This window comes from Corythoichthys intestinalis, chromosome 14 (assembly GCF_030265065.1).
Source record: "Corythoichthys intestinalis isolate RoL2023-P3 chromosome 14, ASM3026506v1, whole genome shotgun sequence".
Lineage (NCBI taxonomy): Eukaryota > Metazoa > Chordata > Actinopteri > Syngnathiformes > Syngnathidae > Corythoichthys > Corythoichthys intestinalis.
Window position 1 is genome coordinate 7193930 of NC_080408.1, and position 26360 is coordinate 7220289.

The 26360-nt window shown below is 39.3% G+C and overlaps 2 protein-coding genes across 3 annotated transcripts in view; one reads left to right on the top strand and one right to left on the bottom strand.

Annotated features, from left to right (window-relative positions):
• vwa5b2 (von Willebrand factor A domain containing 5B2) overlaps window positions 1–6649 on the top strand; it is a 36438-nt gene extending 29789 nt beyond the window's left edge. Inside the window, exons 15-21 of the mRNA XM_057856475.1 lie at window positions 221–559; window positions 634–771; window positions 2174–2302; window positions 2372–2422; window positions 4929–5028; window positions 5147–5270; window positions 5326–6649. Coding sequence (XP_057712458.1) covers window positions 221–559; window positions 634–771; window positions 2174–2302; window positions 2372–2422; window positions 4929–5028; window positions 5147–5270; window positions 5326–6063 — 1619 coding nt within the window. The 3' untranslated portion in view covers window positions 6064–6649. The remainder of the gene's footprint in view (window positions 1–220; window positions 560–633; window positions 772–2173; window positions 2303–2371; window positions 2423–4928; window positions 5029–5146; window positions 5271–5325) is intronic.
• Window positions 6650–8496: 1847 nt separating this feature from the next.
• On the bottom strand, window positions 8497–23538 carry alg3 (ALG3 alpha-1,3- mannosyltransferase). Of its 2 annotated transcripts, none has more exons than XM_057858382.1 (9): window positions 23412–23538; window positions 19950–20049; window positions 19733–19880; window positions 18245–18405; window positions 17397–17517; window positions 13156–13361; window positions 12917–12994; window positions 12466–12609; window positions 8497–10202 (listed from the first exon to the last, which is right to left on the bottom strand). In XM_057858382.1, exons 2-9 carry the CDS (start codon window positions 20021–20023, stop codon window positions 10031–10033), a joined length of 1104 nt encoding a protein of 367 aa, XP_057714365.1. In that variant the 5' UTR covers window positions 20024–20049; window positions 23412–23538; the 3' UTR covers window positions 8497–10030. The 2 variants fall into 2 exon arrangements, with proteins under 2 accessions (XP_057714365.1, XP_057714364.1); XM_057858381.1 differs by having other exon boundaries at window positions 8499–10202; window positions 23335–23532.
• Window positions 23539–26360: the final 2822 nt, after the last annotated feature.

The following is a 26360-nucleotide window of genomic DNA, read 5'->3' on the forward strand; positions in this document are numbered from 1 at the left end:
ATTTTGACTGCCATCTTGTGGCGTTCATGGTTACGCTTTGCGTTTGTAATATTTATAAATAATGGGAAATATAGCCACCATTAACTCCTTGGCTACATGATGATTCAGTGCCGACCATCCCAGTTCGAATGGATTTGGTGAACGAGTTATCGGAATACTGTTTTTTTTACCAGTGCTGGCGCCATATCATTGTATGTATTTTTTTTTCCTTACCTCACAGGTGGACTCCTGTTCCCCGCCTCACCTCTGGACTGGGACAACTTCACAGACCCAGAGTACCTTTTTACCGCAGTTCCTCTGGAGGATCCCCCGCCGGGTCAATGCCGAGCCCTCATTCACGGCCTTCTGGGCGGCAGACCTGTTTCCTGGGAAGTCACCGTGAACCTGGGCCACCTTTTGGTCCCTGATGACCACAGATCAACGGCAGTGGAAAGGTGTAGAAGTAAAGGAGGAGGAATAGAAAGGGAGTCTTGGGAGGAGATCATTCACCAGCTGACTGCTCGATCAGTAATAAGAGACTTTGAGAGAATGGCCGAGAGGGAGAACCAAACAGCGCATGGTTGAGTTTCAACTGAACAACAACCAAACTGTATGGTGGGTACTTGACACTACAGTCACAATGTGTGTCTTTAGGTTCAGCGAAACGGTATCGCGTGAAGGCCATCCAGACCAGTAAACACTGCAACATCATCTCCATGTACACCACCTTTACCATCATTGACAGCAACCCTAATAAAAGCTTCCAGGACGGCTTGGAAGTCCAAAATTCAGGTGCGCCAACTATATGTTGCAGCCGTACAATAAGGGTGTGACCATATATCGAAAAAGTGATATGCAGTATATATTTTGTATCCCAAAAGGTTATCGATATGTTTCCACCAAGAATCGATATATGGTTTCAAAAAGGTAGCACTGTTATAAACCAAAAGGTCGCTACAAAATATCAGCAGGGCCGAGAACGAAAGTGGTATTTGTCATGTGGCATTATTTTTGGTATGTGGCAATGGCTTTTGGCATGTGGCATTTTTTAGGGAGGCGGCCAAATGGCTTTTGGCATGTGGCATTTTTTAGGGAGGTGGCAAAATGGCTTTTGGCATGTGGCATTTTTATTTGGTATGTGTTTTTTGGGGGGGATATTTGGCAAAATGGCTTATGGCATGTGGCATTATTTTGGTATGTGGCAAAATGGCTTTTGGCATGTGGCTTTTTTTTTTTTTTTTTTGGTATGTGGCAAAATGGCTTTTGGCATGTGGCATTTTTTTGTTTGTGGCATTTTTTTGGTATGTGGCAAAATGTCTTTTGGCATGTGGCATTTTTTAGGGAGGTGGCAAAATGGCTTTTGGGATGTGGCATTTTTTTTGTAAGTGGCAAAATGGCTTTTGGCATGTGGTATTTTTATTTGGTATGTGGCATTTTTTGGGATATGTGGCAAAATGGCTTTTGGCATGTAGCATTATTTTGGTATGTGGCAAAATGGCTTTTGGCATGTGGTATTTTTATTTGGTATGTGGCATTTTTTTGGGATATGTGGCAAAATGGCTTTTGGTATGTGGCATTTTTTTTTGTATGTGGCAAAATCGCTTCTGGCATGTGGCATTTTTTTGCATGTGGCATTTTTTTGGTATAGGCTATGGTATTTTTGCAGACCATGCACGTCCATGCCATTGACGGCTATGCACGTCCAAATTTTCCTTTAATTTTAAATGGCAGAAAAACATGTGTGGCTCTGATTTTTGACCATTTATTTAACATTACAGCACATTGACATTCAAATGGCACCCAAGTCAGGCTATACTATTGACGGCTATGCACGTCCAAATTTAAAAGAATAAAAAATTTTTTTAAAAAGCCACATGCCCAAATCCACTTTGCCGCATACTAAAAATATTGCCACATGCCAAAATCCATTTTTCCTCATACTAAATACCACTTTTCGTTGTCTCTCTAAAATCTTCCATTAGAATAGTGTCTAGCTCACTAGCTTCCATTGACGGTGCTAGACACCCAATTTATTTCGACTCGACTGGACATCTAGCGCCGTCAATGGCACTGAAACCGGAGCATTCAGTCTTGTAGACTTTTACAGGCCACTTCCTGTTCAATTTAGGGCAATTACAGGTTACTTCCAGTTTATTTTGAGTCACTTCCTATTCTAATACTTGTGTCTCTTTAGGGTTAGTTTTGGGAAGCAGTCGCAGTTCCCAGTCAGGCAGTCGCAGGCAGAAAACCTATTCGTCAGGTGTGAGCAGAAGACCGATCAGTAGAGACTGCGAAGAGGGTGAAGACACCTGGAACTCTACAGGTAGCCCGAACTGAATCTGATTAGTATTTCTTGGTCAAGACATCAACCATCTTTCTACATATTCCTCAGACAGAGATGAGACTCCTACCTCACCGTGTAGCCTTACATCCTGGGACTCTAGTAAGTACTGTCTACATGCCTAGCAGTCCATATTTTGTGTCTTTCGGCCATGTCTACACCTAGCAGGGATTTTTTTAAAAACTGAGGATCCTGCCGGAAAAAAATAATTACGTCTCCACCAGCATGTTTGTAGAAACACTTAGTTTCCAAGGCAGAAACGTAACAGAAAGCAACGTCAATGTAACCGACAGGCTGTGTACTGTGAAAGTGAATGAGCATGTGTTCCAAACTGCGTCACACGATGGATGCAGTGAATTATTATGACCCCAAGGTGGCAGCAACGTACTGTAAAATGTTAACTGGCTGTATACACTGGCGACACTAGCCAGCGCAATGTTTTATTTTTTTTAATTGTATATAGCATGAATTAAAACCCGATCCTTTTCACCCGATTCCGATCTTTTGACGTCACAAAAACGAACGGCACCAATTTGGGTCCATTTTGCAGTAAATAGGGGGTGCTGCGAGTGACATCATCACTCAAAATGAATATCTCAATATCTATAAAACGATAGTAGCACAAATGAAATTTTTTACATCACAAACTAGCACAAACAAATGGCACAACTTCAGGTCCATTTTGCAGTAAATGGGGAGGCTGCGTGACGTCACTACAAATTAAAAGCAGAATATCTACAAAACCATTGCAGCACAAACAAGTACAAACAAAACACAAACGACTGACATAATTTATAGCCATTTTTAATCAAAATGAAGGCTCGTTGACCTCAGATTTGACCTATAAAAAAATTGTAAATATTTCAAAAACGATAACAAGCACAAACGTAGCACAAACGATTGACATTGTTTTGATATAACTATAAAATGTGAAAAAATTAGCACACCCCATTTAATATTCAGTTCTTCATTAAGAAAAGTTCACATATCAATGTCTCATCTTGTTTTTCTTTATCTCTGGAAAAGAAAGTGAATTGCAGGTAAACAACAAAAATTACATTGTTTTACTCATTAAACCGAATATATCAACAAAAAGGTAAATTCTAACTGAGGAAAAAGTTACGACACCCTACCACCTAAAGGCTAGTGTTACCCCTTTGGCTGAAATAACTTCAGTGAAACGCTTTTTGTAGCCATCTACCAGACTTTGACATCGGTCTGAAGAAAGTTGGCTCCACTCCTCAACGCAGAATACTTTTAGCTGTCAGATGTTTGAGGGGTTTCTTCCATGTACAGCCCGTTTCAAGTCACACCACAGCATCACAATGGGATTAAGATCTGGGCTTTGACTCAGCCATTCCAGGACTTTCCATTTCTTCCTTTTCAGCCAGTCCTTGGTGGATTTACTGGTATGTTTTGGATCATTGTCATATTGCAGGGTCCAGTTTGGATTCAGCTTTAGTTTTTTTTTCATAGATGATCTCACATGTTCCTCAAGCACCCTCTGATACACGATAAAATTCATAGTGGATTCTATGATGGTGAGCTGGCCAGGTCCTGCCATAGCAAAGCATCCCCAAACCATGATACTCCCAGTACTGTATTGGGTTTACGCCAAACATGTTCTCTGTTCTGGTGTCCAAATAATTCAATTTTAGATTCATCTGTCCAAAGAACATTATTCGAGAAGTCCTGGTCTTGTCTACATTCACTCTGGCAAACTTCAGTCTGGCCTTCATGTTCTTCTTGGAGAGCAAAAGTTTCCTCCTTGCACACCTCCCATGAAGGTTAAACTTGTGAAGTCTCTGATTGTAGAGGCATGCACTTTACCATCAACAGTAGCACGAGCCTGCTGTTGGTCCCTTGATGACATTTTAGGGTTTTTGGAGACTTCTTTTAGTATCTTGCGGGGTTAACTTGCTTGGACGGCCAGACCAGGGCTTGTTGGCAGTTGTTTTGAATGCCTTCCAATTGTAGACTATTTTCCAGACAGTGGAATGGCTGATTTTATATTCTTTTGAAATCCCTTACAAGATTCCTAAGCGTTTACAATCGTCTTCCTGAAGGACTCAGACAGCTCCTTTGATCTCACCATGGTGTTTTCTCTCACTTCCAACTTTCAGGGGCACACCAAATTAAATGTGAGGTTTAAATAAGGCAAGCTTCCTTCAAAACACTGGGTAATGATGTTCTAATCATGCGCAACTGATGTGATACACTTGTGTGTAATTTTAGCTATGTTAAGTGGGATTGAATGTGGGGGTGTCCAAATTTATTCCTCAACAGAAAGTTATAAAATATTTTTTTTCCCATTTTTTTATTGTTTAGTTGTATTACTTGAATCTCTCAAGATTGTTAAAATTTATATTAAATAACCATATGACCAAATATGTTAGAAAACACAGGCTTCCATTGGGTGTCCTAACTTTTTCACGACTGTAGCTAATACCGTAGGGACGGTATGACGAAAATGTTTGCTGTTTTGAAACCGTGACGTTTTCATACCACGCTATACCTTGAAACCGGTAATCAGCACGTCAAAATATTGCGGGTCAATTTGGGTAAACCTCTCTAACTTGACCTTATTTTATTGGAACTGATCCCTCAGACGCCTTCAGTGGTGTTGCCTCAGTAACAACGGGCCCTTCGTCCACTCGTTCGCAGCGTTCTATCGAGAGCAGGTCAATGGAGAGCTTCTTTGGCACCAGGTAAACTCGCATCTTACATGGTATATTTGCTACTCTCATCATACTATTGTTTAAGCACTAAAATCAGGGTCTCAGTGAAGTCCAAGTGAAATTCTCAAGCTCACCACGACTCTTCCAGGTTCCCCCTTGGCAGACTCAGGTCTTCAATTTCATCAGGACGTCAGGTTCCTCTCAAGTCCCACTGCCTGTCTGCAGAGACTGACAAACAAACGGAGAATGAAGCTCCGGACTATCTCCCCCTGGTGAGTCTGCAGCGGACGCTCAAAAGTCCAATTTCTTCAAACTTTATTCTCTCAGGTTCACCTTCAGTTGGCATCAGGAGCTTTCCTGCTTAGCGAGATGTACGCCAACTGCGTCCAGATCTCCTTGGACCGCCTGAAGAGGGCGTCACCTTACAGCCTGCACCGGCGCAGCCTCAGCCCGCCTTTCCGCTGCGCATCTCCCAGCGCTCCTTCATTGTCCTGCTCAGTCAAACCTCCCAGTCAACACCACGTTACCTTTTCGCCTTCCTCTTGCTCCCTGGCCAAAACAACCGCGCCACCTTTCCACCACACGCCAGATGACACCCCACTGATGCTGGAACCCAAGCTTCGCAGAAGACAGCTGTCAGACCGAGACCCCGTAACCTTATCCCCGGATGCTCCCAGCTCTGAGGAAGGCTCGTTAGATCTACCGAGTGGCCAAATTCATGGCCAGGCGGACAGCGGTCGCGGGTCGGAGACGGACGTGGGCGAGGCGCTGCTGGAGCCGCCCTACCTTCAGGTGAGCAGCCAGTCGGCTCAAGACGACGTGGAGGGTTCGACCTGGGCGACCGCGGTGGCTCTAGCCTGGCTGGAGCATCGTTGCGCAGGATACTTCATGGAGTGGGAGCTAGTGGCGGCTAAAGCGGACTTCTGGCTACGTGGCCTGGAGCTGCCTGAAGGGATGGACCTTGCTGGGTTGAGGGGGGCTGCCAGACAACTGTTCCTACTGCTGCGCCACTGGGATGAGAATATCAAATTCAACATGCTGTGTTATAATCCCAATAATATGTGAGATGACGATGAATGGGGAGGAGATTTATCTCTGTGGAAGCTGAGCCCGTTTACCATTTGAACCATGAGATGGAAAATAACAGCGTGCCAAGTTCATCTTAAGTCACTGGCTGCCATTGATTGCGATAGACGTTTAAATTAGGTTTAGGATTGTGGTAGTATATGGCGGAAAACACTAAGGTGACTTGAAGTTCCGCTTTGAGACCCCCAATTTGGCCAAATTTCAAAATGGTCCTATATGCATGTGTGATACACCATTGGAAAGCTTAAAAATCTCGATTTTCTGGGGGAAGAAAATTTTTCAACAGGGTGTTTAAAAAAAAGGAGGGCATTTAAAAAAATTTAAAAAATTAACAGCAAAACCCTATCTGGAGGCGAGAACACGCGAGAGCAGAATTACAGACGCCATGACTTTAACGAGATAGTTTCGCGTGCTTACCTTGTTTCGATCCAAAAATTTCATGTAGCATATATTACTGAGTGTCAAGACACAGCAATGAATGGCCACCGCTGGATTTTGGGGGGATTTTATGAGTGAAACATGGTAATAAAACAAGGGTCGCTATGCAGAAATTGCAGACATCAAGGAGTGGTCGCGATTTTCATATATTTACTAGAGATGTCCCGATCACGTCATTTTCAAAGTATCGGAAACGGCAAAAAAATATCGGCCATGCCTTTTTTTAATATACTGTTTTTTTTGTTTTTTTTTTTAATTAAATCGTTTTCTAATTGTATTTAACGTTAAAGACATAATATGTTACACTCATCCAGAGTCTTTAGTTTAGGCTTAAGGTAGGGTTATCAAATTTATCCCAATAACGGCGGTAAAAAGTTTTTTTAAATGTATCACGTTAAAAAATTTAACGCAATTAATGCATGCGTTGCACGAACCACTCACCCATTGTCGCGCTCAATCTGTAATGGCGCCATTTTACCTATATAGAGAGATAAAAGGCAGCATAAAATAAGTAGAGTGAATTTTGGCAGCCTTTGGAGGCTTATTTTAATTGGCTAAAGCCTTACAAGCCCTCTCCCAACGATTAGAAATATCATGGGAAGCAATGTGGGGAAGTAAGGTCGCATTTGATCTTTTTCGTAACGCCTTATTTTATTTCCCAATGCAGAGAACATACAGTGGGGAGAACAAGTATTTGATACACTGCCAATGGGTTGTTCTCCCCACTGTATATCAATTGCTAGCACTACGCAGTCATGGTTCCACTTCCCATCATGCATTGGGGCATGGCTGCAGTATCATTTACTGAAAGCTCAACAAATACACTAGATGGCAATATTTAGTCACAATATACAAAGTCACAAGTCTTTCTATCCGTGGATCCCTCTCACAGAAAGAATGTTAATAATGTAAATGCCATCTTGAGGATTTATTGTCATAATAAACAAATACAGTACTTATGGACTGTAGGTTGAGTGTATATATTCGTCCGAGTTCTATTCATTTTTTTCTTAATGCATTGCCAAAATGTATATTATCGGGAATGATTGGAATTGAATCGGGAGCAAAAAAAAGCAATCAGATCAGGAAATATCGGGATTGGCAGATACTCAAACTAAAACGATCTGATCGGGAGCAAAAAAACATGATCGGAACAACCCTAATATTTACCCTTTTAAACTTTTTTTTTTTTCCCCCCAATTTTTCTTTGTTTGGATCGATCATCTATCATCTAACATATCACAGAAAATGCGACAGTAACAAAAAAAATACAATAAAGTGATAGTTACGAAGTAGATATTTTTTTAGGTAGACTTTTTTTTACAGATGCCATTGTTTTTATTGTGACATAATTTGTTTAAAAGCTTAAAATATGTGAATATTTTTTTATTATTATTTTTTTTCTATAAACGAAATATGAGGCCTCAATGATTCTAAGCTAAAAACGACATTTTGAATAATATAATTAATTACCTTCGTTTTATGGCTGGGTTGAAACAAAAGCGGTTGTGCGACGTCTGTAAACGGGGGTTTTCAGGGTAAAACGGACAAATTAAAAATAGTCCGGGTGCTTAACGCGCCATGAATCTGTTATGGCAGCATATAGACATATAGTTCTGTCAAACACAACAGTTGTTTTGGCTTAAAATACATTTCTTTTAAAGAGGAGTGCAAGAGAAGAAACAGCATTTTCAGTCTTGTCTGTGTTTTCCGCCATATCTTGATACTTTTTAGCCCAAAAGGTTACAGATATGCTTCCACCATCCATTATCTTCCGCCTAATCCGGGGTTGTGTCACAGGGGTTGCAGCTTTAGCAGGGAAGCCCAGACTTCCCTCTAACAAGCCACTTCAACCAGATCCTTCACAGCAAAGGATGAAAAGACACGATTGGACGTCTATCATGGTCAATGGCACAGTGTTAAGATTATTATGCTTGTATGCAAATCACATAAATGCCTTACCCACATTGAATGTCCTTATAATTTGCCAACTCTTTAGTCATATAATACATTTTGGGGAAGATATACTCCCAACATTAGATACCTGGACTCTTTGTTGTAGTGTCAACATGAAAAAAAGACACAAAAGTGATTATTTTTGTATACTTTATTATAAAATGTGACATGTTTCGGTTATTGCTATGTGATACTATTAAATCGCCGGATTACTACTTGCTACATTCAGTAATTGTTTCCACCTTGACCTACTGCAACTGTTTCAAAAAGAAGCAGCAGAGTCGAGAACAAAAAGTGGTATGTGGCAAAACTGATTTTGCCATGTAGCATTTTTTTGGCCATGTGACAAAATGTATTTTGGCATGTGGCATTTTTTTGGTATGTGGCAAAATGGATTTTGGCATGTAGCAATTTTTTTGGTATGTGGCAAAATGAATTTTGGCATGCGGCATTTTTTTGGGATGTGGTAAAATGGACTTTGGCATGTGGCATTTTTTTGGTATTTGGTAAAATGGATTTTGGTATGTGGCAGAGCCTTATTTGGGTGCCACTTGAATGTCAATGCGCTGCAATGTAAAGTGTATGGTCAAAAATCACAGCCACAAATGCATTTCTGTCATTTAAAATGAATGGAAAATTTGGGATGTGCATGGCCTGCAAAAATGTCATATACCAAAAAATTGCCACATGCCAAAATCCATTTTGCCACATGGCAAAAAAATGCCACATGCCAAAATCAATTTTGCTTCATACCCCAAAAAATGCCACATGGCAAAAAAAATGCCACATGCCAAAATACATTTTGCGACATGGCAAAAAAAAGCCGCATGCCAAAATACATTTAACTACATACCCAAAAAAATGCCACATACCAAAAAAATGCCACATGCCAAAATCTATTTTGCTACATACCCAAAAAACTGCCACATGCCAAAATCCATTTTGCTACATACCCAAAAAAAATGCCACATAGAAAAAAGAATGTCACATGCCAAATCCATTTTGCCACATACCAAAATGATGAAACATGGCCAAATCAATTTCGCCACACACCAAATACCACTTTCGTTCTCGATGTCTCTCGAAGACTATCAGAATAAGATGCAGGTTGAAGTTCTACCAAATGAGTAAAAACTGAACCTGATGTTTGACTCATACTTTGTATTTTTTGCCATTACAACATTTCCACAAAATGACACGTTTTCTTATTACACGTGATGTATTTCACTGTTTTTCCTAATGAGTTCTTAAAAAGGCCATTCATTTTTCATCAATTCGATGACTAATGAGGTCATATGGTATCGTGATAGCACAAAGGGTGACAAATTTCAAAATGCATCCCCCGCTTTCTATCAATAGTTGAAGAATGAAACCTGAGAATCCATGTATTTCTACATACCTGCATGATGGTCGACACCTTGATAGCTTTCGACACTTAACAGGTAAACAACGGCTCTTTGAAGACCCTCCTACAAAAGTCGACCCCTTCGCAATTCTCTGTGCGCTCGGTGAGAAGATGCACTGACAGGTACACCTCTATTTGTAATGTGCCTCATTGGCATTTGTCCTTGGCTGGTGCTTTTCTTTGCGTTACAGTTGTAGCAGGAGGGGCCAACCACAGACTGAGGAGAATGATGAGGTGACACACGTGGAGAGCTACAGAACTACTGCACGTCGAAGGATAAGTGTTCCATGAAAGCTCAACGAGACCAAGGATGAGGACCCTAAAAAAGCCAAGCAGCATTGTGTTACAGCACATTTTGTTACCTCCGTGAAGTTGCCCCCCCCCCCCCCCCCTTCAGACACAAATTTAAATCAAAATGTCAAACTTGAGCTACTTGCCGGTTTGTGCTTTAAAGTTTTGTTTGTGCTGCCCTCGTTTTTGATATTCTGCTTTTAATTTGTATTGAGGACGTCTTATAGATAGAGATATTCATTTTGAATGATGACGTCATTCGTAGCCTGCCCATTTACTGCAAAATGGACCCAAATTAGTGCAGTTTGTTTTTGCTACATTTGTGCTCGCACAGTTTGACAGTTGACAATTATTACAGTTTATTTATTTTTAGGTCATCAAGAGTTAAACTGACCCCCCCTTCACTCCTACTCGACCCTGAAATATTACCTGTCATTTGTCTTGTAAAAACTTTATAACTTTTGGTTTGCTCTGCTACAGTTTTATAGATATCACACATGGATGTCCTGATCTGATCATCTGACTGGAATCGGGTGAAAAGGATCGGGTTTTTATTTTATGCTATATATAATTTTAAAAAAAAACAAATATTGTGCTGGCTAGAGTCGCCAGTGTTCAGAGCAAGTTAACATTTTACAGTACGTTGCTGCCACCTTGTGGTCATAACAATTCACTTCATCCATCATGTGACACAGTTTGGAACACATGCTCATTCACTTTCACAGTACACAGACTGTCGGTTGCAATGACACTTGAGTGCTTTCTGTTATGCACTAGGGCTGCAGCTATCGAATATTATAGTAATCGAGTAATCGACTGAAAATTCTATCGATTAATCGAGTAATCGGATAAAACAAATATATTTTTAGGTGAAGAGCAATTATAAATATACATGAGAAAACAAGACATTTCATTTAATCTTGAACCATTTTCAGTCAATCAATGTCTTTATTTTCGATGTACATTGTTGAAAACAGCCAACAATTGCATCTCAGATGTAACTAGAATAAAAAAAAAAAAAGACTAATTCACTGCTTTCACTCAAAAAACTTAGATCTTATTAAAAAAAATATATATATATATACATATATATATATATATATATCTTACCTAAAAATGCCGTTACGCTTGATAACACACATCACTTAAACGTTAGGATTTTTTCCCACGTGTTTCAATTGAATTTCTCTTTGTGTCAAGCCATTTTTAAGTTCTAGTTAAGTTTTAAGTTAGTCTAAACTGTAAGTCCTGATAAGATTTTGAGTTTTTGCAGTGTTCAAAATAAATGTATGATACAGGCTGTATTGGAGCACATTAGGGACCAGTGCTACTTGGTGTTTTATCCAGCAATGACTACTGAGCTAAAATTGATAGTTAGCATGATCAAGTTTTTATTTTACACCCTCATCACTCCACAATGCTATGTTATGTTAAAGCCTGTATGTAAGGCACGTTAGCCACGCATCGACAGTGGTCATAATTAATTGAAACCTAGCCCTCCGCAGGGCTAACGTTACTTGAGCTAGTAGCGACAGTAACGTTAATCTTATTTATTAGCGCTTAGCGCTCTTTATTAGCGCTTAGCGCTCTACTGCTTTAAGATGGCGGCTGTTTACTAATGCTGCCCAGACGCGGCCGAGTCTGTCATTTCGCATCAAGTTCAACATACATGTGATCTCTATGAGACGCATCAGACGCTACCTGTACCAACGTAGCATCGTGCTGGCTAGTATTTAGCAACCTCGGCGTCGTTTGTGGCGGCTGTCGGCTGCAGTAAGTTTTTTTTTTTTCCTTCTTCCTCTCCGCACGTGACAGCACGTTGTCCCGCATTAAAAGTAGTCCAAGCAAAACGTGATGCTTAGAGCTGTCAAAATAAACGATTACTCGAGGTGAATAAAATTACTCGGATCAGTTTTTAAACTCGAGTTACTCGAGTTGCTCGAGTACTCGTTTCAGCTCTATTATGCACATTTGCGCCTTTGATCGTAGAGCTACCAAGCTTCTCTGGCAAGATCAAAGCTACTAACCTGTCAATCATCGTTAACTTTAAGTACTGAACGCAAGCTGTACTGGACAGTTAGGTGCTGTAAGAGGATGAAACCGAAAAACATAATATATTTTCCAATTAAAAACCCGATCCTTTTCACCAGATTCCAATCCTCTAAAAAATGGTGCAATCTCGATATCTCAAAAACGATAGAAGCACAAACGGTTGACAAAATTTTGATTTAAATTTGCATTTCATAGGGAATCAACTTCACGCTGTGTTGAATTATTTTGATGTTTCTTACCTGAGCAGATGGGCCATCTTTTTAATACCTCCACCCCACAGCAGGTAGGGCAACGTGTGGAAGTACCAAACATAAAACTGATAATGCAATGACCGACTGAAGCACAGGCCGATAAAGTTGGAGGTGAACAAGATGAGCACGATCTGTGATTGGCTGTTAAGGGCTATGGATAAAATGTCCAAATATTTTCCACTGAGTGCCATATATACAAACTATGAAGAATGGAGCGGGGGTATGAGAAGAACCATGTGGTGTGACAGAAAAACACGGGCGAAATACATGATGTGTTATACTTTGCTGACACTACATCAGAATCACCTTTTTATCTCACCAACCCAATCATGTGACGATTAAGGTAAGGTTGTGCAAAGGTTAGCAGTTCGTGCAAATTGTTCAGCCTCTGTTGCTTATGAGGGATAAATTGTTCAGACTCAGTTTCTTATGAAGGATATGGTTGACAGTGTTTTTCTGTGAAGGGACTTTCCTCTTGCTAGGCTCCTTTAAGAGTTCAAGTGGGCTTTCTCCAGACCTAAGAAGAAAAATAGTCCATTTTTTTCAAACAATTGAAAGTACAGTTCTCATAATTGCAAATAAAACAAATACGTAAACAGATACTGAATAACTCATGGACTAAACCATGTAAAATTACCACCATTACTTGAAAATACACTCTAAACGAGTATGTCTCACCTCTTCCAGCGACGGAGGGCGAAAAGCAGCAGGCTCAGCAGGTGAGCCACCAGCAGTAGGAAGTGGAAGTAGCGGTTCAAAAAGAGCCACTCGGGCAGGAAGCGCCAGTTGACCGTCCACTTGAACATGAACTGTCGCCCCAGATCGAAAGCCCGACTCATGTAGCCGACGGGATTCTCCAGGAGGAAAGGCAGACCTAACAAGAGCTAAAAATGGCACTGGTTAGAAAAGATGATGGGTAATAATAAGTACAGTATGGGTGGGACCTAGTGCTGCAACAATTAATTGATTAGCTCGAGTAATTCGATTAGAAAAAAGCTTTGAATCAAATTTGGCTGCTTCGAGTATTCGTTTAATTAGAGTGGCGTTGTAATGGTTTTAGAGCTATAACGAATACTTGAGCAACTCGAGTAACTCGAGTTTAAAAACTGATCCGAGTAATTTTATTCACCTCGAGGAATCGTTTAACTTTGCCAGCTCTAAGCATCACATTTTGCCAGGACTACTTTTAATGTGGGACAACGCGCTGATGTCGCGTGCATAGAGGTAGAAGCAATAAAAAAATATTAAAAAACCTTTCTGCAGCCGACAGTCGCTACAAACTACGCCGACGTTGCTAAAAACTAGCCTGCATGATGCTACGGCGGTACCCGGTAGCATCTGATGCGTCTCATAGATATCACATGTATGTTGAACTAGATGCGAAATGACAGAGTCAGCGGTGTTAGTAAACAGCCGCCATCTTAAAGCAGTACACTTCTTAGCGCTAATAAATAAGATTACCGTTCCTGTCACTCGCTCACATACGTAACGTTAGCCCTGCGGAGGGCTAGGTTTCTATTAAGACCACTGTCTATGCGAGGCTAACGTGTCTTACATACAGGCTTTATTTCATCTGTGAAACATAGCGCTGTAGAGTGATGAGGGTGTAAAAGGAAAATATGATAACGCTAACTGTCAATTTTAGCTCAGTAGTCATTGCTGGATAAAAAACACCAAGTAGCACTGGCCCCTAATGTGCTCCAATACAGCAGGTATCATACTGTAACGTTGACAAAAAGTCACACGCTTCGTTAGGTTGCAATTATTTATTTTTTGGCAACTTGTGGAACGGCAACAACAACAGGAAGGCACGTCTCTCGGTCTCCCACACCTCCCTCACCCCCGCACGGCACGTGGTGCCTTCAGGAACGCATGCAAATATCCCGCCATATTATAACCTGATATGTTACAATACATTTATATTGAACACTGCAAAAACTCAAAATCCTATCAGGACTTACAGTTTAGACTAACTTAAAACTTAACTAGAACTTAAAATGGCTTGACACAAATGGAAATTCAATTGAAACACGTAGGAAAAAATTTTTAAGTGATGTGTGTTATCAAGCGTAATGGCATTTTTAGGTAAGAAATATATATATATATATATATATATATATATATATAGTAGGCCTGAACGATATTGGAAAAAACTATTGTCGCGATTTTTTTTAGGTTTGCAATATATTGCGATATTATATTGCGATATTAAAAAAAAAAAGATCTATCTTTTTTAAAGAAATTTTCACTAAATGACTTGAATAGCTGTTTGGAAATACTTTACATAACACACCGTGACCACAGTGTATTCATATAATACCGTCTAATTTGTTAATGATGAAGATTTCTGTATGAAGGTATCCAGGAAGTCATGTCTGCACAAAATAGATCATTTATTGAATACAATATTTTACACTTCAACAGCAGCAAATACATTAAATGATAAATAAATAAAAGAGCAGGTGCATTAGTCCCCTTAGTTTTTGACAAAATATAACAAAAACTTCTGTAAAATAACAACAAAGTTGTCAACATATTTGAACAAAAATATTAAATATGACAAATAAAAGAGTTGTTCACAAACTATAACAATAAATAAAAACCTCAGTAAAACAACAAAGTTGTCAACATATTTGAACAAAAATATTAAATATGACAAAAGAGTTCACAAACTATAACAATACATAAAAACCTCAGTTAAACAACAAAGTTGTCAACATATTTGAACTTAAATATTAAATCTGACTAATAAAAGTGCAAGTGCATTAGTCCCCTGAGTTGTTTACACAAAATATAACAATATAAAACTGCAAAACGGCAACAAAGTTGTAAAAATATTTCAACAAAAATATTAAGTATCAAAACTTTATGTGCAGCTGTACTATATATAGTTATTTGAAAAATACGGTTTACAATAAATTTAAATATAAAAGAAACAAACTCAATTGAACTTGTAAATAATTGAACTGAATAACTGCAAATAACTGTGATGAATAACAGAACCATTTTAACTCCCAAATTTCCTGCCTTCCTGATAGCTGTCACATTAAAAGAAGAAAAGACATTCCTTCAGCTGTGTTATGTATTTGTCTGCATATCGTCCACCTTCCTTGCTCAGCAATTCTCAACTGGGTCTCATAGGTTTTTGGCCAAGACTATTAGTTTATCCACTATAGCAGGCTTGAGACAATAACGTTGGCACGTAACAATGTTCCCACCTGTGCTAAAAAGCCTCTGATGGGGAGCTCGTAGCAGGAATGCATAGATACCTGCGTTTTAAATGGTCCCACATGTTTGACAGATTACTTCTTGTTGAGGCAACCATGGCGAGGCACTGTCGACAGGGCTGTTTTTTGTCCCTTATAGTCTTGTTCTTGCCAAAATACTTCCAAAACTCCTTTTGGATACAGTCTTCCTTGCTCCTCCAACGTGTTGATTGCTTGCTTTCACTTTGAGAACGGGCCCTCCTCCCTCCGCTCTGCTGTTCGGCCCCTCCTCCCTCCACTCCGCTGTTGCAGGGGGAGGGGGAGGAGCCGATGACTTGCTGGAGAGAAAGAGAAGCTGTGCGCTTTTTTTCCCCTCTCCTTCCTCAAAACAAACGTTTGTGGATTAAAAAAAATGAAATTAAAAAACTATCGCACGTCCTTGCGATGGGACTATTGCACATGCGCACATCGCGATGGCGATGTTTAAACGATATATCGTTCAGGCCTAATATATAGTATTTTTTTAAAATAAAATCTAAAAGTCTAGCACAACCTCTGCGTGGGAAGCAATGTGGGGAAGACCGGTAGTGGTTGATCTTTTCCTTAACACCCTATGTTACTTCCCAACGCAGAGAAGATATATCAATTGGTGCCACTACGCACAGTCATGGTTGCACTTCCCATCATGCATTTGGGCAGAACAGTTAAATGGCTACAGTATCATTTACTGAAAGCTCAAGAAATACACTAGATGGCAATATTTAGTCACAATATACAAAGTCACATTTCTCCTTTAAGAATTACAAGTCTTTCCGTGGATCCCTCTCACAGAAAGAATGTTAATAATCTAAATGCCATCTTGAGGATTTATTGTCATGATAAACAAATACAGTACTTATGTACTGTATGTTGAATGTATATATTCATCCGAGTTTTGTTCATTTTTTTCTTAATGCATTGCCAAAATGTATATGATCGGGAAAAATTATCGGGAATGATTGGAATTGAATCGGAGCAAAAAATTAGCAATCGGATCGGGAGCAAAAAAACATGATCGGAACAACCCTATTGGAAACTATTGTGCATTTTCGTCTCGTTCTCCTCAAATGAAAAGTGGCATTCGTCCCAAAACACGTTTTTAGCTCGTTACGGTCTCGTCATCATCATGAAAAAAAGTGTTCGTTGATGAAATGTTTTAGTTGTCATGGTTGATGAAAACAACACTGATTACTAGTGTATTACTAATGAACGTTCATTCGCTGCCATCCTTCCCACTTCAAACGGATTGGACGTCTACGGCCGTCAGTGGCAGACAATGTTATGAGTTAATTTTGGGGCATTTACGGGTCACTTCTTGTTGAATTTGGGTTACTGAAAAGGAAGTGACTCAAAAATGTCCCCAAATGAATAGAAAGTGACTCAAAATCAACAGGAAGTAACATGTAAATACCCCAAAATGCATAGAAAGTGACCTGTAAATCCGGAAGAAAGACTGAATGCTCTGGTTTCAGTACCATTGACTAGGCGTTCAATCTAGTTAATATGAATTGAATGTTTAGCGCCGTCAATGACAGACAGTGAGATAACGTAGACACTATTCTAATAGAAGATTTTGCTAGCAACCTGTTGGGCTACAAAGTATCGCGATATATCACCTTTTCGATATATTGTCACACCCCTAATATTTAGTGTAACGGAGCGTATATTATTTACCTGTATGCTCGCACATATACCAAGTTTTGGTAATGTCTTGATTAAACCAAACTCAGACAACAGGAGGAAGAGTAGTCCCGGGGCAAAGAGGAGCACGTTCATTTTCACAGACACTGCTAAACTGTCAGAAAGAGAGGAAGACTGGATTGTAAATTGAAAATACTCTCATGCTCGTTGGCAGGTGTTTTCCGAAATTTCCAGGTTCGCGGTGAACCAGTAACAGGAACACTTTTGCAAAATAGACAATGTTAATTGATTAGAAAATGCAGAATAAATGAGATTTATTGATTAAAATCCCACAAGAGCAAGCAAACAAGTATCAACAAATGTCAACGATGACGCTAGATTTGAGTTTGTCAACCTCAGAATCCCCGCGTTACCGTTATAGCAAAACGGAATGTCCCTTAGCAATGAAAATCGCTTACCGTGACAAGTGAGCGGGGAGCCAACACACTCCGGTAAGGCGACGAAGGAAGTCCGCCAGCGGGTCACGTACGGATCGCCTGGCTTTGTTCCTTCACCGCCTTACCGGAGCGTTGGCTCCCGCTCATTTGTCAAGGTAAGTGATTTTCATTGCTAAAGGAACACCTGGTTGTGCTATAACGGTTTCGCGGGGATTCTGGGATTGACAAACTCAAATCTAGCGTCATCGTTGCCATTTGTTATGCTTGTTTTTGATACTTGTTTGCTTGCTCTTGTGGGATTGCAATCAATAAATCTCATTTATTCTGCATTTTCTAATTAATAAACATTGTCTATTTTGCAAAAGTGTGCCTGTTACTGATTGACCGCGAACCTGGAAATTTCGGAAAAAAGCAGGTAAACGCATTTAAGGAGCCCACACTTGCCTGTAAATGCAACAGCCCAGGGACCAGCGGCCGTCGATAAAAAGGTTCACCGCTGCAAAAAGCAACATCATTGCCACAGGATCATTAAACAAACGCAGTACGAAGATAGAGTGGATCCGATAGGAGGCACAACACATGAAGAAAAAGACGTAAGGAGGAACCTAGGAAAATATTCCAAAAAAAAGAACATTTTTGTCATCATCACTGTTAATATAATAACATAATGATCATTGACAGGAAATGCCCCAAAATCAGGGGTGAAAGTGGCTAGAATTTCTTGCCGGAACTCCCCAACGTGAAGGTAGCCACGGAGCCAGAAATTTAGTTTATTAATTTATTTTCATTTGGGGGGTGGGGGGGTCAAACCTCCTAAAAACTACTGAAATGCAAAGAAAACTGTTTTGCCACAGTTATTTCTATAACACATACAAAAAGTGTTTGTCATTTAAAATTGTATTTTTTCAATGATTTGCAAAATAAAAGTTAACAAAAACAGCAATAAACCCAGCGTCCATCTCCTAATTTTTATTTTCCCTCATTTCCTCACATACTAAATGCCAAATTTCAATTTTAACTTCTTAAGAACATAGGATGTATATTAAAATTGAAGTTAATGTAAACATTTGCTTTTGCTTACAGTGACATATATTCAGAAAAATAAGTACAAATGACTCATATTATGCAGAGTGAAATGGAATATATTTAGAAGCTCGCCCAAAAATTGGCCAGAAAAATTTTAAATCATAAGGAAATGAATAAGTAGCCTAAAGTAAATGAACAAATATAAGTCCAAAGTGCACATTGACAGCTTTCAGAGCAAATAAAACTAAATATAAATGAGCCTCCTCAACTTTTTCCTTGCTCTTATAGATTTGATCCATTTTCTGTTCCATTGGCCTTTTTTTTGTCGCATCAATTCAACAAACTTTTTTTGCTGTTCCAGAAAACATGCACATTTGAACCAATCAGAGCTAACTATCTCGGCTGATCACGTCAGTATGTCAGCCAATTGAACGGATAAATGAGTCCAGGCGTTTTGCTTTGCTGCGTGCATTCGTACATTGACGTGACTCGTCATCGTCAGACTCAGATAACTGCAGCAGCTGGGGAAACCTCCATGCCGTCCGTGGAATAAAATAAATAATAAATATCGGTGGAAACAGATTACGAGACATAAGCACTTTATTATGCTTGTTGTTAATACTTGTGTATGTAAATCTTATGTATGTAGATTGTTTTCTTCTTGGAGATGAAATGCATGTGTGGCAGCTTAGCATTATTTATTTATTTTTTTTACATAGCGTTTTGACAGTTGCCATCATATTTTTGGAATCAAAGCACCGTGTACCGGAACAGCATTCCGGCCCTGAATCTTATACCGGAACTGCGTTCCGGCCCTGAATCTTATACCTGAACTGTGTTCCTGACTGTTCTGGCCCACTTTCACCCCTGCCCAAAATTGACTGCCAACAATTTATGCAAGCTTACCTTTTTGGTGCGGCAGTATATTCTGAAGACTAAGAGCAAGGTGATGAGGTAGAACATAGCAAAAATGTATTGGCCCAGACGGATGTTGGCCCCAGAGCTGGTGATGTAGTAAAGAGCGGTAAAGATATACACAAAACCGGCCGGATACCTGCAATAACAGAGGAAGTAGATTTTCAATGCTGCATTGTTTTGTAACTTACAATTCAGGAGGACTTACACCAAGGGGCCAGTGTCTCCTTTAAGCTGAGTGTAGTCATAAGTTCCATTGATGACTCCCTCCACTTCATCCATATAGGCCTTCCAGTCAATCTCAGTGTCTGTAGAATACAGTAGAAACTACTTGATACATGTCTAACAGCAAAGGGTGTCCACAGTCTCTTTATAATTAGAAAGAAAAGAATACAAGTAAAGATGTCCCCCGATCACGTCATTTTCAAAGTATCGGAATCGGCAAAAAATATCGGACATGCCTTTTTTTAATATGCATATATTATTTAATTAAATCGTTTTCTAATTGTATTTAACGTTACAGCTAAAATGTCTTACACTCATCCAGAGTCTTTAGTTTTGGCTTAAAGTAGGGCTATCAAATTTATCGCGTTAACGGCGGTAATTAATTTTTAAAAAATTAATCACGTTAAAATATTTAACGCAATTAACGCTTGCGCTGCACGACCCACTCACGCATTGTCGCGTTCAATCTATAATGGCGCCGTTTTACCGATATATAGAGCTAAAAGGCAGCGTAAAATTAGTAGAGTGAATTTTAGCTGTCTTTGGAACCTTTTTTTAATAGGGTAAAGCCTTACAATCCCTCTCTCAACAATTAGAAATATCGTGGGAAGCAATGTGGGAAGAAAGGTAGTAGTTGATCTTTTTCTTAACACCCTATGTTATTTCCCAACGCAGAGAAGATATATCAATTGGTGCCACTACGCACAGTCATGGTTGCACTTCCCATCATGCATTTGGGCAGAAGTTAAATGGCTACAGTATCATTTACTGAAAGCTCAACAAATACACTAGATGGCAATATTTAGTCACAATATACAAAGTCATATTTATCCTTTAAGAATTACAAGTCTTTCTATCCGTGGATCCCTCTCACAGAAAGAATGTTAATAATGTAAATGCCATCTTGAGGATTCATTGTCATAATAAACAAATACAGTACTGTACTGTATGTTGAATGGATATGTTCGTCCGAGTTTTATTCATTTTTTTCTTAATGCATTGCCAAAATGTATATGATCAGGAAAAATTATCGGGAATGATTGGAATAGAATTGGGAGCAAAAAAAAAAGTAATCGTATCGGGAAATATCGGCATCGGCAGATACTCAAACTAAAACGATCCGGATCGGATCGGGAGCAAAAAAACATGATCAGAACAATCCTCAATACAAGACTTGTTTTGGGTGTTCACCAGACAATTACATGAGTCACTATGATCCGAGTCACAACTAAGCCCCGATTTTTACCAGTTGTGGGCATGTCGTGTCAAGTCCAGTCTGAAGGTTATGTCGAGTCAAAAGATTAAGTCAAGTCACATTATGTTGAGTCATGAGCTTATGTCAAGACAAGTCACAAGACTATAAGGAGTCACGAAGTTATGTCGAGTCGCGTCACGAGGTTATGTCGAGTCACAAGGTTATATCGAGAGATTATGTCGAGTCGAGTCACGAGGTTATGTCAAGTCAGTTATGTCGAGTAGAGTCTCGAGGTTAGTGAAGGCTTTCACCATTGTTCCCTTGCCCACCCACAAAGGAGTCATGTTTATCTTGGAGAGAAATCTTACTGTCAATGTAAAAAAAAAAAAAGCAGGGAATAAACCAGCATTAAGGTGTTCCAAGCGGATCACTGGCAGGTGAGAACCGATTTGCGTTTTTGGAGTCAACTTGTCGAGTCTCGAGTCATTGCCTCACAAGTCATGTGGGGTCTCGGGTCTCAGACTCTCCCAGCTCAAGTGAGTCAAGTCCGAGTCTGCGCTTTTGTTTCTCAAGTCCGAGTCGAGCTGCGAGTCATCGAATTTGTGACTTGGTCCAAGTTCCTGTGACTCGTGTCCAATTGTCTGGTGTTCACAGGTGTATGACAAGTATGGAAGCCCATTCCCGCCACAAAAAAATAAATATGAAAACTTTTTTTTTTTTTAACAAAACAAGCCCTTCAGTGGATTTTTTTTTTTAACTTGCTGGTGCCTCTTTCCGTCAGTGGAAAAAAAAGATTCGTGTTGAGTGCACATAGCAAGTAAAATAAATAAATAAATAAATAAATTTGGTCAGTAGCAAGTAAAAAAAAAAAAGAAACACTGGCAGGAATTGGCCTCTTGTTTTGTTGGGGGGAAAAAAGTTTTCATTAATGTCTGATAATTACTTTTTAACCGATAGCCTAAAGTTGTCAAACTCAAAAAAACAATACCGATATCAAACTGTTACCAATATATGCGGTCGTGGACTTAGCATATGGCTAATTCATATTTATATATTTGTAATCCATTATTTTTCAGTCATTTATTGTTCATTTAATTTTAGCAACTGGAATACAAATGGTCTGTTCACCATCCCAAGCAACTTAATTTGGAGAGATCTAATGGTCAAAAGGCATAACTGCTGTGCTAAGCTGTGACCAGCCGTTGTATAAAGGCAGTAGGCATCGACATCAACTTTGAAGGCAACATGATTATTAGCCCAAAACCGATAATGAAAAACCGATGTCGATATTATCTGATATCATTTAAAAATGCTGTTATTGGCCAATAATATAAAAACTCAACTTTTTTTGTAGCAGGAAGAGTCCATTATTAATTTCTATACAGGTATATAAACAACCTATGGTGACCTAGGAGCAAGTCTATATAGTTTTTTTTCTTGCTTTTCATTGATTGTTGCAACAAATCTCTTCGAATTCCCTATTGACTGCTTGAGATAATGATTTTTAATCTTTAAAAGTAGGTGAGATGAGATTTTTTGGTGCGCTTGTTAAATGTGAATTGTGTAAACATTCACATAGTTGCTTAATTCTGATGTAAAAAGGTGCAAGAGACAAACAATAATGGGGAGGATTTAGTTTTGGAGATTTTGTAAGAGCAAATTATTTATTAATCAAGAATTCTATTTTTTCATCACGTCTAGTGACCCACATAGGAAATCTGAATTGATGCCAGAAAGTACAAATAAACAATTATGTTCAATTGTTGCTATTCATACAATAGAATCATGACTAAATCCACCCAGTTTACAGTGAATATATACATTTGTGATTACTGCAAATCGAGACAAGATTTAATTTCTTATACTTATTTTCCATTCATTTTTCCAATTTAAAGCATGCATCTCGACTCAATAAAAGTTAGGAAGACCAAACTAAATGAACATGACACTTCGTAATCGTTATTAGATAATTAAAAACTAATAATAATAAAAATGTCTAAATTTGAAGCACACAACACAAGCGCAGTAATGAAGTATGCCATGCGTCGACTGTAAATTCCATTTGACAGGTGGGTGTCTTCGTGTACAAGCTAAGGCTAGCCTTGTAGCATTCCCATACGTCCGCAAAAAGGGCACGGCGCCATAGCATGCTAACTAGCCCCTAGCTACTTACACGACACTTTATGAATGACCCATACATTGATCCCGATTTCTAAGAGCCACAAGACGGAAACCACTAAAAAGGTATACTCGGTCTTGAAGAGGATTAAATGTTTTTCCTGCCACAACGTCTGGAATGTTGTCCAAAGGGGAGACGCGGAGCCGGGAGGCTTTTTCCTGGCTGCAGCCATTGCTAAACGAGCTGCGAGAGTTGATGCGAAACAACAATGCGCATGCGCAAATTGACTTCATCTTGACGTCACGTGATATGATTACGTCATGGCGACTTCAGGAATAGCACGTGAGCATACCAGAATAGAGGATGAAATTTCATAACTACACAACTGCGATGTTATTTCATATCTGTCTAAAGTTTAAAACAGGCCGTAATATAGACAGATACATATTTGAGTGACATGGAAAAACAATTATCAGCAATGTATTTTTAATACAAAAAATACTAGAATATAATAACATCTGTCCTGACAAATTTAAAAAAATAAATATATATTTTATTATTACTATCTAACTTTTACAGGTGCATTTAGTAGATAACAAAATGCAATGGTGCATTGAGACATATAGTTTATCGGGAGTAAACACATATGCATGTGAGTATTTGTAAGTGCACATTGTTCCAAAATATTATATATTGGCTAAACCTAACGTTTGTTATATTACAGTGCCCTCCATAATTATTGGCAACCCTGAAAAAGATGTGGTTTTAGCTGCTAATATATTTTTTTTATTCAAATAATATGGGACCTGAATGGAAAAAAAGAGAAAAACAGTGTTTGTTGCCAAAAAGCTCAATCTTGGTCTCATCTGACCAAAGCACACGGTCCCAGTTGAAGCCTGGGACCATGTGGATTTTTGTTTGAGACCAAGATTGAGCTTTTTGGCAACAAACATTCTAAGTGGGTCTGGCGTGCCACGAAAGATGCGCATGCTGAAAAGCACCTCATACCCACTGTGAAGTATGGGGGTGGGTCAGTGATGCTGTGGGGCTGTTTCGCTTCCAAAGGCCCTGGGAACCTTGTTAGGGTGCATGGAATCATGAATGCTTTGAAATACCAGGACATTTTAAATCAAAATCTGTTGCCCTCTGCCCAAAAGCTGAAGATGGGTCGTCACTGGGTCTTTCAGCAAGACAATGACCCTAAACATATGGCCAAATCTACACAGAAAGGGTTCACCGGACACAAAATCAAGCTCCTCCCATGGCCATCTCAGTCCCCAGACCTTGTTTTGTTGGCAAAAGGGGGTTGTACAAAGTATTAACACCAGGGGTGTGAATAATTGTGACACACATTATTTGATGTCAAATAATTTTTTTCTTTATGTGGGATTTTTCCCCCACTGAATGAATGCACTTGTATTGAAGGTTGGATTTTTCTCTTTTTTTCCACTAAGGTCCCATATTATTTGATTTAAAAAAATTATTAGAAGCTAAAAAAAACACATCTTTTTCAGGGGTGCCAATAATTTTGGAGGGCACTGTATTATTATTATAATTAGGGATGTCCTGATCCGATCACGTGATCGGAAATCAAAGGTGCAGTATTTGTGCAATTACTTTGAGTGAGCAATAATAGATTTTGAGCACATAAAATAATACTGCGCAAAAAAAAATCTACTCTCGGCTCCATTTTTGTGGTTTAATCCGCTCTATTCCCCCGTCTTGCGCTCGCTCAATCTCTCGAACCCTGTGCTCATCACTTTGTTTTCTCTGCACGCTCAGTTTGGCACACACGTTATAAATGTGTAACGAAGCCAACCATTCAGAGAGCTGGCGGAAATACTCCAATTCACTGTTTCCAAAGAAGTCATCCTTCTCCTGTGCAATTCAGCTAATCGGTGGAGAGGCCAGTAGAACCAGGAACTTTAACATATTCTCCAGCCACCTCTTAGCATTGACGGTAAGTACAGTATCTTATTTTTGCTTTATTTTATTAATATGACGTATAATAGGGTGACCAAACGTCCTCTTTTGCCCGGACAAGTCCTACTTTCGGGTAGTATCCTCGTCGTCCGGGCGGTTTTAAAAATTCATAAAAATGTCCGTTTTTTATGATTTTTCACGGGACCAATTTAAAGAGAATCCCTCCGGCCGCTGGGTGGCAGCGCCTGCCTGCAATGGCATGGCTCCTAGTAGTAGGGAGGGAAGGCGTAGTTCTTCTTGTTTTTGTTGGCAGTTTACCCCTATCATGAGGCATTACCGCCATCTACTGGGTTGACGATTTGGCCACAATGCCTGAAGTTTTTTACGATAAATACGTATATAATGGCAACTGTTGACTTCTGTCGGAGCTTTGACTGTAAAATCTCGTTTGGTGACGCATCGTTGCGCTGCCGATGATTGTAAACTTTTATAGCAAAGTTTGATTTTTGCCTCGCTAGCTATCAGTAAGCTGAACCACGCTTGGCATTATGGGAAACGTAGTTTTGAACTGCTACGTTTGGAAACATGCTGGTTGAATAGTTTGTCAGTTTATTTCGGGTTTTGTTTGTGTGCAATCTAGAACATTGAATGAGAATATCAATTGAATGGGAAAAACAATTTGTCAAGGACAATTGTCGTGTTAGTAATTTATAAAAATGTTTAGTTGGCACATAGCCTACTGTGTGTATGTATATTGACTGGACTACATTTCTATGGGTCTGCATTACTTATTATACGTTTATATATGCATATATATATGTATAAATATATATCCTATATATTTTTTAAAGTCATTATTTATTTATTTTTTTTTTCAAACTGCATTTTTCCATCCAGAGTGAGGGGGCACACTTTAAATATATTAAAGTGATATAGGCATCTTTGAGTGAACTTCAAGAAAAATTTAAGTATCTTGAGGCCGGGCTGAGTGTCCTCTTTTTTGGAAATCAAAATATGGTCACCCCAACGTATAATATATGTATTTGGGTAGTTATTTTCAGATTTAGGGGGTATTAGGGGTACATAGAGGGTTCATTCCGACTTACACGGAAATTCAGGTTACGTCGCGTTCCGTTCTTATGCTGGCTGGCGATGTA